At 36.7% G+C, this 12,796-nt stretch overlaps 1 protein-coding gene across 2 annotated transcripts in view; it reads right to left on the bottom strand.

Moving 5' to 3' along the window:
- Positions 1-12,796, bottom strand: part of stg1 (stargazin-like protein) — an 86,043-nt gene that overhangs the window by 4,428 nt on the left and 68,819 nt on the right. For both annotated transcript variants that reach the window (XM_069502693.1, XM_034974807.2), the window contains exons 2-3: positions 2,170-2,293; positions 1,235-1,473 (exon numbers count right to left, since the gene is read on the bottom strand). In XM_069502693.1, coding sequence (XP_069358794.1) covers positions 1,235-1,473; positions 2,170-2,293 — 363 coding nt within the window. The remainder of the gene's footprint in view (positions 1-1,234; positions 1,474-2,169; positions 2,294-12,796) is intronic.

Raw genomic sequence — 12,796 nt, 5'->3', positions numbered from 1 at the left:
CACAACAAAATGCGGATGTGTGGAGTATCGCTAGAATTATTATATCATTCCTAGTGCTACTAGATATTATTTAAAAAACCTCGTAGCTTTAGTTTTTAAGTTCGCGTAAAAACTATCACCACTATATTATCATCTTACAAATGGAACAACGAACTCTAAAAAAGTGTAATTTATTACCTAATTTGAATAAATCATTTGATTCGATTTGATTTGAAAAAAATCAATATGGCACTATTTTCAAATGTGTTTTTTTTCGTTTGTTTTTTGCAGCGCAGCCTAGTTTTTCAATTTTTCATTTACGATTACTTTATTCCTTTTACTCAAGTCTTAGGCAAAAGCTAAAACAGATTTGAATTCAATAGAGAAAATAGGCCAGTGGCGGGTGGCCAGGGTTCCCCATGCAATGAATGTTCTGGAACGGAACGTGCGAACGGAAACAGTGGACTTTCCGGCCAGTGACGTTAACGTATTGTGGACGCGTCGGAAGTTACGCCCGCTATTGTCAACTAATGGCACTACGTACAGTTGCAACTTTGAATATGATGCTATGTTTTAAGCTGATTTATTACAAGAAGATTATTTACAAGAATCAGACCAGCCTAGTGATTCGCTCACTCAGTGAGTTACACTTAGTGTTAACCACGGAGCTCGTTTGACATTTATTTTTAATCCATTGAAGGTTTCCTACGAAAAAATATTTTATGATGAAGCAGTATCGTAGAACCAACCAATGTCAAATGCTCGGTGGTGGATATGGAGCATTAGCTACATAACAAAAACACCTACTTATTACTTACATCGGTTTTAACGATTTTCTTCGATTGAAAATTTTCACCATTCATTAAAATCATTCTGAAATAACTCGAGTCTATTGTAGAATGATTTTATTAACACGTATTTTGTTGTGATGATGAATAAGGTATTTGTAATAGCATAGCGTCAAGTTTAGGGCTATACAAGGCATGATAGTTCAATTATTGTGCTTAAGGATTTTTTATTTATTCATTGACAATTTAGCCCTGAACTGCGATCACACCTAGTGGTAAGTAATGCTGCAATATGGAGAAGCTTAACCTGGGAGGGGTGGGTTTTTACTAAACACATACTCCTAATTAGTTTCTACGCGATATCATACCGGAACTTATTGGTTGTGACAGCGATGGTGATTGGTGGAACCAATGATTCCACCAGAGAGTGGGCCCAGTAACTCATACAAATAAGCTAAATAACTCACGTTCTGTATGACAAATTCGCCATAGTCCCGATACAGTGTGCTTGGCAACGAGCTCGTGTTTCCCAGACCCGTTGAATGCTGGATTCAACATATTTTCCTGAGTGTGCAACCAGTTATTGGTTGTGACGGCGATGAGGACAGCAACCACAGCGGTTCCGGCAGATAGTGGGGTCAGTAACCATAGGCATGCCACTGAAGAGTCTATCTGAGCTACTAGGGTGGGCGAGGGAGGCGTGGGCCTGCAATGGAAACATTTCTTTATTTTAATTATGCTATTTCTTCATTATAAAGAGAGTCGGAAATTAATTGAACAAACAATTTATTTTCTTTCTTTCTTGATTTCTTAATCAGTACTTCAGTAATTTTATCTGTACTCTTATTATAAATGCGAAAGTTGGTTTATTGGTTTGTTGATTTGTTCTTCAATCACGTCGCAACGGAGCAACGGATTGACGTGATTTTTTGCAAGGATATAGTTAAAGACCTGGAGAGTGACATAGGTTACTTTTTATCCCGGGAAATTAAAGAGTTCCGACGGGATTTTTAAAAACCTTAATCCATGCGTACGAAGTCACGGGCATCAGCTAGTATCGAATATATCGATAATATAAGCAATAACGTTCGGTAGTCTTGTAAAAATACTATGACGTCTCTAGTATCTGTCTGGCAAGAATTGGCTGGAATGTAAAAAAAATAACGCCATGCACATTGTACCTACAGGTTTATTAGATAATAATAATAATAAATAGGTACTCATCAAAATAAAAATATTGTAAAAATATACTTATTTCTGTTTTGACCGTCGCCGCTTTGATCTTTACGTAAATAATTAAATTCTTGCTTCTTATAAAAATATTTTATAGAATGTAGCTATATCAAGTCACTAGATGCCGTTTCAAGTTTTTGTATCACAACGGCGTTGTAATTTTGCTTACCTGGGCGGGCGGCGGCTAGCGATGGCGCCGCTGAGCGTAGGAGCGGGCTGCGCGCGCGCACCACGCGGCAGCGAGGCATGCACGCACTGCGCGCCGCCGCCCCACATGCCTTCCCTTCGCTTTACTGTAAAAAAAAAGGTTGTTATAGGTAGAGTATAGACTATGGCCTCTACTATGCCTCTAGTATGACTATGGTCCTCTCTCATTCTGAGAGGAGACCCGTGCTCAGTAGTGGGCCAGCAGTGTCAATGTCAAAGAAAATCAGTACTAGATAAAACTCCAGGTAATTACCTACTAGTATGCTTTTTAGATTAGTATCCATACTTACAAAGGTTCGAATGCAAACTAATATATCCATATTCATATTTAACTTAATATATTCATAGCATATTTTTGTAATAAAAATATCTAAATCAAGTATGTTATCATAGGGGAACGTGATGGATATTTTTTATTAAAGTACAAGCATATTTCTAAGTTCGTCCGACTAAGGTCACAAAGGTAATTAAAAAATTCTTTGCAAGTTGAAAAATGCAGTTTTTTCACTCTTCCAATCTTCTAGATTCTAGATTTCCATATTATTATGCACTAGCTGATACCCGCGACTTCGTCCGCTTGGATTCGGTAATTAAAATCTCTTGGGGACTCTTTGATTTTCCGTGATAAAAAGTAGTCTATGTCACTCTCCAGGTCTTTAACTATACCCATGCAAAAATCACGTCGATCCTTTGCTCCGTTGCGACATGATTGAAGGACAGACCGACGAATCAACAAACAAACAACAAACATGGGTAGTGAATAGTGATTAAATTAAGTACATCCTAAGACGACATTTTATTATTAATTATGATTGCAATTAAGAGCACACTTCACCTATTTGTGCGTAGCATATTAAATACTCTGGAAAATAATCCAATAAGTTATATAAGGGAGGCAGCATCAAGACCGGGTGCAGCAGCAGAAACAGCTGAAAAAGGCAACTCTTATCGAGAGTCACATTTTTGTTCCGTTTGCCGTGGAGATTCCGGGGCCATGGAGTCTTAGTGCAAAAAAAATAACGAGACATTTCACCGCGATTTTAAGCCTCATCTGGTGACAGGCTGGGCTGGCTCATTTTTTACGCAACCGATCAGCCTGGCTGTCCAGAGCGGAAATGCAGCCAGTATCATATTCGCACCATTCCACGCGGGCATGATTTGTATAGTAATAAGATAAGGCTAGCTTTGAGTTTTATTGTAATATTTTCATTAAAAAATCCTATAAGTTATTTCACAAATATTTCAATTTAATTCAACTAAGTAATACTGTAACATTATTGTGTTGATTCATAGCAGGAACTAGAAACCACTCAAGTGTCCACTCAATTTACTCAATGAATTGCCACTATTTACAGAGCTACAACATTTGCTTGCACAATAGAATTTCTACCAACTTGCAAGGAAATTACACAAGAGGTACTAGCCAAAGAGACAGTCAATATAATTTTAACGCTCTTGACAATCACAAAGAAAAATAATATGAAAAGTAACTGAAATAATTGTTCTTATAGGTCAGTAAAAAGTCAGACACGTCATATCGAACTTTTCGATAATATTTACTTATATTTAGCACTTTTTTGTGGTCAATAAAGATTTTATTTATTTATATATTTAATTTTTACTGTAGGTCTGTTTATGTACGTTGCTACCGGTAAAGTCCTGTGCTAACTATAAGTACCTACCTACTATTTTTATAGAACATTTTTAAGATTTGTTGATACCTAAAGCTTTCCGTAAAATAATACAACGTAGGGTCTTACCCAATTGCGGCGAAGTACAAAAGAAGGGTTGTGTTTTTGACCTGTATGTATGTATGTCCGTCCATATGTCCGGTTGTAACTACTCAACGGCACAGCCGATTTTGATAATGAATAATTAGTCATTAGCACGACTGTACACTGTGCACTGCCTACATGAAATTCTTATAAATCTGAATGACGGATTTTATGCGCTTTAAATGTGCGGGCTAAAAAAAAGATGAAGTGCAAACCGCTGTCGGGGTTTTATAATCTGTCTATTCTTTCTTAATATTTTTATGTTTCTCACAGTAAAATAATGTACCAACCGTCCTATCTTCCAACACAGCGCAGCGGTCTATTCGGTGCGGCCGAGATAAACGGCATATTGCTATCTTCGGGGACCTAGCGACCGTCGAAACTCCGAATTTATGACTTCCTTGTGATTTGATCTTTGTTCCAAGGTTATGTTATATACGAACCGTTTCATTGAAATACCGATTGCGTTAAACTAAAACACCATACCTAATCAATATTATTAGGTAGGTACATGAATAAAAAATAAGTAGATACGTTACATATTTATACGACACTTAGATCATATCTATAGAGTGCTATTTCTACTACTTTCATAAGTTTTGCAACTTCTGTCTTACTGATCACCAATCACATAATATTATGACAACACCATTTAAATTAAATTATTGGTTTCGGTACGCTCTTCGACAACACGAAATATGAACGTAACAATATGTCTATAATATAATGTCATTGATCTCAAAAAATATTTTTTAACCATTGCATAAATAATATAACGTCGTTTGTTTTTAACGCTGGGAAATGCGTTTACGCATATCCCCCTCCTGGAAACCAGTCTGCTTCTAAACGTCCCAAGTGTCGTAGTTCTAACTTCTAAGTCGACTTCACTCCTACGTATTTACCAGAAACATAATATCTAATTATTTTTTACATAATTAATATATTTCTTTGTTTTTGATAATTATTTTTGTGTCTAAGTTGGGATTCTCAAAATACACACCTTTTATTTTGCTAGTGGCTATAAAATCCCATTCGAGCTAATATGAAGAAATAAAATTATAGGTAAAAAAAAGTAAGTACAATACGCGGTAGAAAATAATATACATCGTCCTTTAAAAAGAGATAGAGAGAGAGGTTTTGTAAAGCATTGTTTCTGTAGTTGAGACCGACAAAACGTCACATAGGTATGATTGACAGAGGTCAGAGACAACGCTCTACAAAGCCGAAATCTCATTCTAAAGGCCGATGTACATTATTTTCTGCATACCATACCTAATAGGATTTTTTTCTAGGCCAACGAGACTAAATTAAATAGGTAAGTATACCTACCTATACCTCCCAGATTACAACGACAAGAAACTCTTTGTTGTTCAGTAAAATGCGGGAGCCCACAGCGATGTAATTGTGGATAAATACCTTTATTTTGTATCCGCTTTCTCCGGTTCGTTTTTCTAACTTGATTACAGAAGAGAAATTAAAAGAGCTTTACTATCTAATACCCCAGTTTATGTGCCCATGTCTGTATATTAAGGTATTTGTACAAAAAAATCCACTAGGTCTAACTTGCTTTAACAGTGAAGGAAAACATCATGAGGAAGCATGCCTGAGAGTCCATAATGTTCTCAAAGATATGTGAAATCTGCCAATCCGCACTTGGTGAGCGTGGAGGAGACCCGTGCTCAGTAGTGGGCGGGTGAGGGGTTAAGGTGATGATGACGATTATGCCCTAAGTGTCAAAGTTTTAAGTAAAAAATTTACACATCAGGGATTCTTAGTACTCTGTAAGTAGGTGCGGGCGGTCATAATTTATTATTAAGATCGAGATACATCTTTTAAAGAGAACTTCAATATATTTTCTCTCACGTCTCTGGTGAGAGAAGGGCTGGCTCATTTTTTGCGCAACGGATCAGCCTGGCTGTCCAGCGCGGAAATGCAGCCAGTATTCTTGGCACCATTCCACGCGGTCATGATTTATATAGTAATTAGATAAGGCTAGCTAAAAAAAAAGTGAAATAATATTAAAAGAATAAATATATATACTATACCTAAAATATATATATATATATATATTTATTGTAAGTTGTCTTTGTACAACAGATGTTTTATTTGAGATCTAAACATTTATTTTTATGCTACCGAAATGGACTACAGGAGATTATGCCGACCTTTCGGATTTCAGTCCCTGTGACCGTAGCCATTGAGTAGTAATATTTGCCTTATTGGATTTTCCATGACGTCATATTATAGCCGTCATCACTACCCGTCACTAGTCACTAACTATGTAAAAGTAACTATATAAACTAGTCATTAAAAATGTAAAAGCATATTATTTGTTTTTTGGTTTTTAGGGTTCTGTGCCTCAAAAGGATAAAAGGAAGACACTTTGTTGTTTGTCTGTCTATCTGTCTGTCTGTCTGTCTGTGTCTGTCTGTCTGTCTGTCTGTCTGTCGATATGTCAAGCAACCTATAGAGTACTTCCCGTTGACCTAGAATAATGATGAAATTTGGCTGGTAGGTTATAGATATAGGTCTTATAATAGCCCACAGGAGGCGTCAGGTCTTGTAAAGGGAAAAATCCGAATACCGTGAATTTTTGGTTACATCACAAAAAAACCGGCTAAGTGCGAGTCAGGCTCGCGCAACGAGGGTTCCGTACTACAGTCGTATTTGTTCGACATTTTGCACGATAATTCAAAAACTATGATGAACCACGAAATAGGTACGTCTAATCTAATTTCGTTAGTGACATGGTTCTTTTTATCCCGAATAATTAAAATTAAAGAGTTCCCACAGGATTTTTGAAAGCCTAAATTCAAACGGACGTCGAGGGCTTCAGTTAGTAAATCATGAGTGGCTAGCTAGCTGGAAGTTGTCCTACATGAATTCCATACTAATATTATAAATGCGAAAGTATCTGTCTGTCTATCTGCTAGTTTTTCACAGCCCACCCGTTCAGCCGATTTTAATGAAATTTGGTACAGAGATAGCTGGCATCCCGGGGAAGGACATTTGCTTATTTTAATCCCGGAAAATCAAAGATGTAGTTAATAAATTTTCCACTAGTCTAGTTAATGAATTCACAAATGCGATCATACAAAACAAACGTACATTAAAACTGCTAAACTCATAACCCTCCCATAGTCTGGTAATGAACGTTACTGACGAGGGTTAAAGGCAAGTGGGTTAATGCGAGTGTTAGTTCCGGCCGTGCGTCGACTTCCGTAAGAACGTTATACAAAGGCCAGATTAAAAACATAAAAGATAATGCACTTGCAGCACTGACCTCTATCAATACACACTGGACCTGTGATTGCCATCTTGTTTTTGAAGCAAGTTGATTTTCGCCATTTTGGCGCTGATAGCAGCCGTGACCATCAAGTGAGCATACTCAGTTCGTTTAGCATGATAAGACATTCTGTCAACTCAATGTCACCTTTGACACGAAGTGTCAATTTAGATTTCCAGTACGCTTGGTAGGGTGCAGCGCTTCGAATCGGCGCGAAAAATAATAATTGATATTTTGTATGGCACACGTCTTCCAGCGAACTTGTAGGTAGGTATATGTTCATTGTCCATTTCAGTAGCTTGCAGCTAAGTATATTCCATTGAGATATCCCATTTTTCTTTGTTCCTATCATTATACTATAGGGGGAGGGGGATAGCATTATGAATTGCAGATTTGAAAACAACTAGGCTTGATATAGTTAACGACTTAATACTACCGTGTCACTAAGCGGCCACGGAAACTTTTATATTTCAAACAAATAAACAAAGCGAGCAAATAATAATAATATAATTATGTACCTATTTGCCCTGTTTTCCGAGACACAGTTTCTACTAGTTCGGAAAACAGGTGCACAGTATTGTTTTGGTAAGAATTTTATAATAATTAGTTTTAAGGTACGTGTCAATACTAACAAAAATATGATTTTGTATTTGGTGGAAATAAATGATTTTATTATTATTATTATTACCTATCTACCTAGTTATAAGACTTTTATTTTTTTATAAAATATCGACAGCCAAATACCTATTATCATACAAATTTCCCTAATATCGTGTAGAACAGATTATTTGTTCATCTTTTCAAATAAAACCAGAAATAACGTGCGTGGTAACTGGTACTTAACGAGCTTTTTGTTAGAGCAATATCAAAATAAATGAGAAATGTTTGTTAATAATTTTAAAATAATTATCATGTTACCTACGTGTTGCCAAGTATTTCAAATTAATTTCGCTCTTTGTGCGCGAAAGCAACAAGGGTAATAACCGCTGATATTAAAATTATAATTAAAGCGACTTGACGCCCTAAAAACGACCCGCAGTGACATCATCAGACTCAGTGGCTGCTTATAAAACTTTTGAAACTCATCGCGGCACCGAACCTAGTTCCGCATCTACAGGACTTCAGACACTTATACCTAATTTCTCAATTATCATCATCATCATCATGATCAACCCCTTCGCCGGCTCACTCCAGAGCACGGGTCTCCTCTCAGAGTGAGAAGGGGTTTGGCCATGGTCTACCACGCTGGCCATGTGCGGATTGGTAGACTTCACACACCTTTAACAACATTATGGAGAACTCTCAGGCATGCAGGTTCCTCACGATGTTTTCCTTCACCGTTAAAGCAAGTGATATTTAATTACTTAAAACGCACATAACTCTGAAAAGTTAAAGGTGCGTGTCCGGGGTCGAACCTCTGACCTCCGATTAGAAGGTGGACGTCTTAACCACTAGGCTATCATAGCTATTTCTCAATCTGGAGGTGTAATAAGCAACTGTTACACAGTTTCTAACTATCGCAGTTGTTATCGTTCCTTAGTTTTAGCGGTGCAATGTAATTAAGAGAATATAAAGATTTTTTCATTAAAAAAAAATTATTGATTTGAAGATTCTACATTTTTTCTCCTTTTCCTCTCCGTCATAACCTGACCATTACTGAGGGTTGTGACTTCTATTAATCTAACATTTATTTAAGTGTTTTCATCTATCGGCACTCTGAGCAATATTAACATTGTTGCATGTCTCTATGGCGATGATGCGGACACTGAGTGACAACGACACTACAACCTGCAACAAGGTGTCGCGTCGCGGTGGTGGACACACGTAGACACTCGATGTACAGTGTATAACTGCGTCTCTAGTGTCGTCATGTATAGTCAGCGCAGCGTGCTGGTGACACGATCTTGATGTTTTTACCATTTTCACTCATACCAAAATCGCCCAACGCGTCTAAAGAAGTTTTTACTTCAAAAATAATGCCTTTTTATTTTAATTCAATATGTCTTATTTTGTCAGGATTACGCAGTCGACCTGTGTATATTATATTATGCGGGTTGGATGTCGTAACTCATTAGGAAAGACGTGACTGTAGCCATGAGTTTACCTTTGTGAATACTGAAGACGAGAAGCAAGTAAAAATAGAAAAAGGCGACCTGACTGGGAGAGCGCAGCTGTGAAAAGAAAAACAAAATAAAATAAAACTAGAGCGTTGGTTACGCATGCAGTAGCAGTTTATATAGAAGTGCCGAGTGATGTGTAGACGTGATACATAATAATAATGAGGAGCTGGCGAATACAACGGTGTACCTACCTAGTTACACTTCTGATCAGATTTTTTTTTCTTTAATCTGGACGTTTTTGGGCCACTAAATAGGTACCCTATTTGGCCTTAGGTTATTACGTCACACACACATATTATGTAACAGTACCTAGGTATCCAAAAAAATATTTTGTTTTTTTATTTTATTTGTCGACTTGGATATCCTTAACGTGTCTGAGAAAACAAGAACACTAAAAAAATAGTGAGGGAGTCCACAGCCACAACTCGGCGGGCGGTAGGCGCCAGTAATTTATGTAATGCGACTCGCCCACATTTTACGCCCTTTTTTACCCACGATGATAATACCGCCTCATCTTATGAAGTCGTTTGCTTCGCTTCTCTTGGGAGATCTTTTATTAAGTGACAGAGCTTTGCAAGTTCCGTGGAGCGAACATGTACCCACGTACTTATATTAGTAATTTTGGTCGTAGCAATCTCTTAGCATACAATTGTTTAATGCGTATATTTTTATGATGGTACCGCTGATATACAAAACATAATGGTATACTGAGTGTGAAAAGGTGACAAAATACTTAATATAATCGCTACTAATACTAAGTATATCTGTAATTTGAAAAACCTGACTGACTGACTGACTTATAAATCAACGCACGTTGCACAGCTTAAACCACTGGTCCTAGAGACATGAAAGGAGGGTGTATTTTTTGTAAAAAGTACCTAGGTATCTCTAGGATTTTTTTAAATTCTACCCCAAAGTGGGTTAAATGGGAGTTTGAAATTTGTAAAAATAAAATTGTAGTCGCCGCGGACGAAGTCGCAGGCATAAGCTAGTAATTTATAAGAGAATGTGGTCTTTTGTTATTTATATCGTTGATAAGGGGCGACAATATTTTCTTCTTCTCATAAATTTTCAATTTTCTTGCATGTCGCGTTGACGCAACTTGAGATAGGATAGGGTCGATAAGGGACCTTCACGTAAGAATAGGTGGAAAAGAACAAACACATTTGAAGCGCCTGCTAGTGATAGCTGTGTTATATTTTTATTTACACTAGCTTATGCTCGCGACTTCGTCCACGTGGACTACACAAATTTCATAGTCCTATTTCACCCCCTTAGGGGTTGAATTTTCAAAAATCCTTTCTTAGCGGATGCCTACTTCATAATAGCTTTCTGCTTGCCAAATTTCAGCCCGATCCGTCCAGTAGTTTGAGCTGTGCGTTGATATATCAGTCAGTCAGTCAGTCACTTTTTAATTTTATATATTTAGATTAGGTACAAATGAGATACGATAGGTTACATTTTGGGTCCTCTTGGTGCTGATTTCAACGCGATCTCTAATTTCAAGTTTTTTTTTCCTTATTGATCACGTAAATTTCGATAGTAGATACATTTAAAATATACAAGTTCGCCATCCTCTAGAAACTGTTGAAGTTTATGTGATAAGTGATAAGTAGGTAGGTAAGTATCTATTTTTGTGCTAACGTTTTCAAAATGTTTCTCTACTAGTTCGCAATAAAAAATCCTGTGCATCATGCATACAAAGAACAGCAATCCCAATTCGAAACGTTTGAAAGTAACTAGTGAGTTTCAGTATGCAAAAAAATATCCATTGGTTGATTTTAAACTTCGATTACGCATTTCCTCGAGAACTCGTTTATCCTTTTTACCGTTGAAATTATTCTTTGTAATCAATCTATTTGTTATCTGTCAATAAGATACCAACTGAATATTAAGCAATATTGGAATTTACTGAAAAATACCATACAATTTTTGATAAATGACAACGTTGCTAAGTAAGATACTTACGAGAGATTACAGATAGGATTGATTTAATTTCGGCCGTTAGTAAGCCAAAGAAAAATAGATTAGTTACACTCACAGCTTGAGAAACAGTGGCAGGCGCTAATGTAAATGGGTTACATAAGATGTATCACAACAACATTATACACAGACCACCGCAACGTATCGATTTATACCAAAGTTACAAACTTGTATTCAACTAGATTAGTTTAGTGCGGAATATATGCATATCTGTAATAATTTATAGTTTACGAAGGCAGCCAAATTGCTGGTAAGTTTGTAGTTGTAATAAAGTACACTGCAAACACCAACGTGTATTAGATATTATTAAACCTTAGCGGTTGCATGATATAAAAAATAAGTAAGAAACGTTTTATAATAAATAATAATAATTGATTAAGAAACAAAACATTAATATGAACGTCATAACGGATAGGAACGATGATTCTGCAGAAGTATAAACTGTGTTGCAGTGATCATCGCCTCCATCGCATCATCCTCATAAATAACATTGTAGGTAGGTAAGTACTGGTTCGTAATACATCTAAAACAATGGTAATTATGTAGTTACAAAAGTTAAGTCAATACAAATATCATACACGTGAAAGTGTGTCTGTCTGTCTGTCGGCTAGGTTTTAACGGTCTACCTGCTTAACCGATTTTGACGAAATTGGTACAGCTTGGAGGTTGCAACCCGGGGACGGACATAGTCTACTTTTTGTCTTAGAAAATTCAAGAATTCCCACGGGATTTTTAAGAAACCTAAATCCACATGGATGATGTCATGGGCATCACCTAATTCTAGGTACACGAAGTACTCATGGACAAAAGTAGCTTATGTCACTCTAGGTATTTCAAGTAGGTATAACCATGCAAACAATCTGGTCGATCGAGACGTGATTAATGGGCAAACCAACAAACAAACATACTTTCGCATTTATATAAGAATTATTGCGTATTTATATAAGAATTCACAAGCACTTGTTTCGTCAATAGGTATAGGTACTTACTTAAAGTTACAAGCATTTTCTTTTCACTAAACAGTTTTATTATTCGCCTTATTTTTCGTCCGAAAAACGAAGGAATGAATGGAAACCAAGTCATCATTAATTTTTATTATTAAATGCAATTTTACCAACCGCTGGCTCTAATGGCTTTCACAGCATCGCCGAGGGAATTGGGCCGCATAAAATCTCAACTCTCGGAACTTGACACTTTACGACCATACTTAAGACGACGGACTTTAATTACAATTTGTAGTTTTAAAAATATCGAATAGAATACATTGCGCCAACGAAATAAAAACTTTTATACCTAATTAGCGAAATAAAGGAAACTTTATTTAAATATTAGATGATGCCCGCGACTCCGTCCACGTGGATTTAGGTTTTAAAAATCCCGTGGGAACTCTTTGATTTTCCGGGATAAAAAGTAGCCTATGTCATG

The sequence above is a fragment of the Maniola hyperantus genome, chromosome 13 (assembly GCF_902806685.2).
Source record: "Maniola hyperantus chromosome 13, iAphHyp1.2, whole genome shotgun sequence".
Lineage (NCBI taxonomy): Eukaryota > Metazoa > Arthropoda > Insecta > Lepidoptera > Nymphalidae > Maniola > Maniola hyperantus.
Note: the sequence above shows the minus strand (reverse complement) of the source record. Positions and strands in the feature narration are given on the sequence as shown.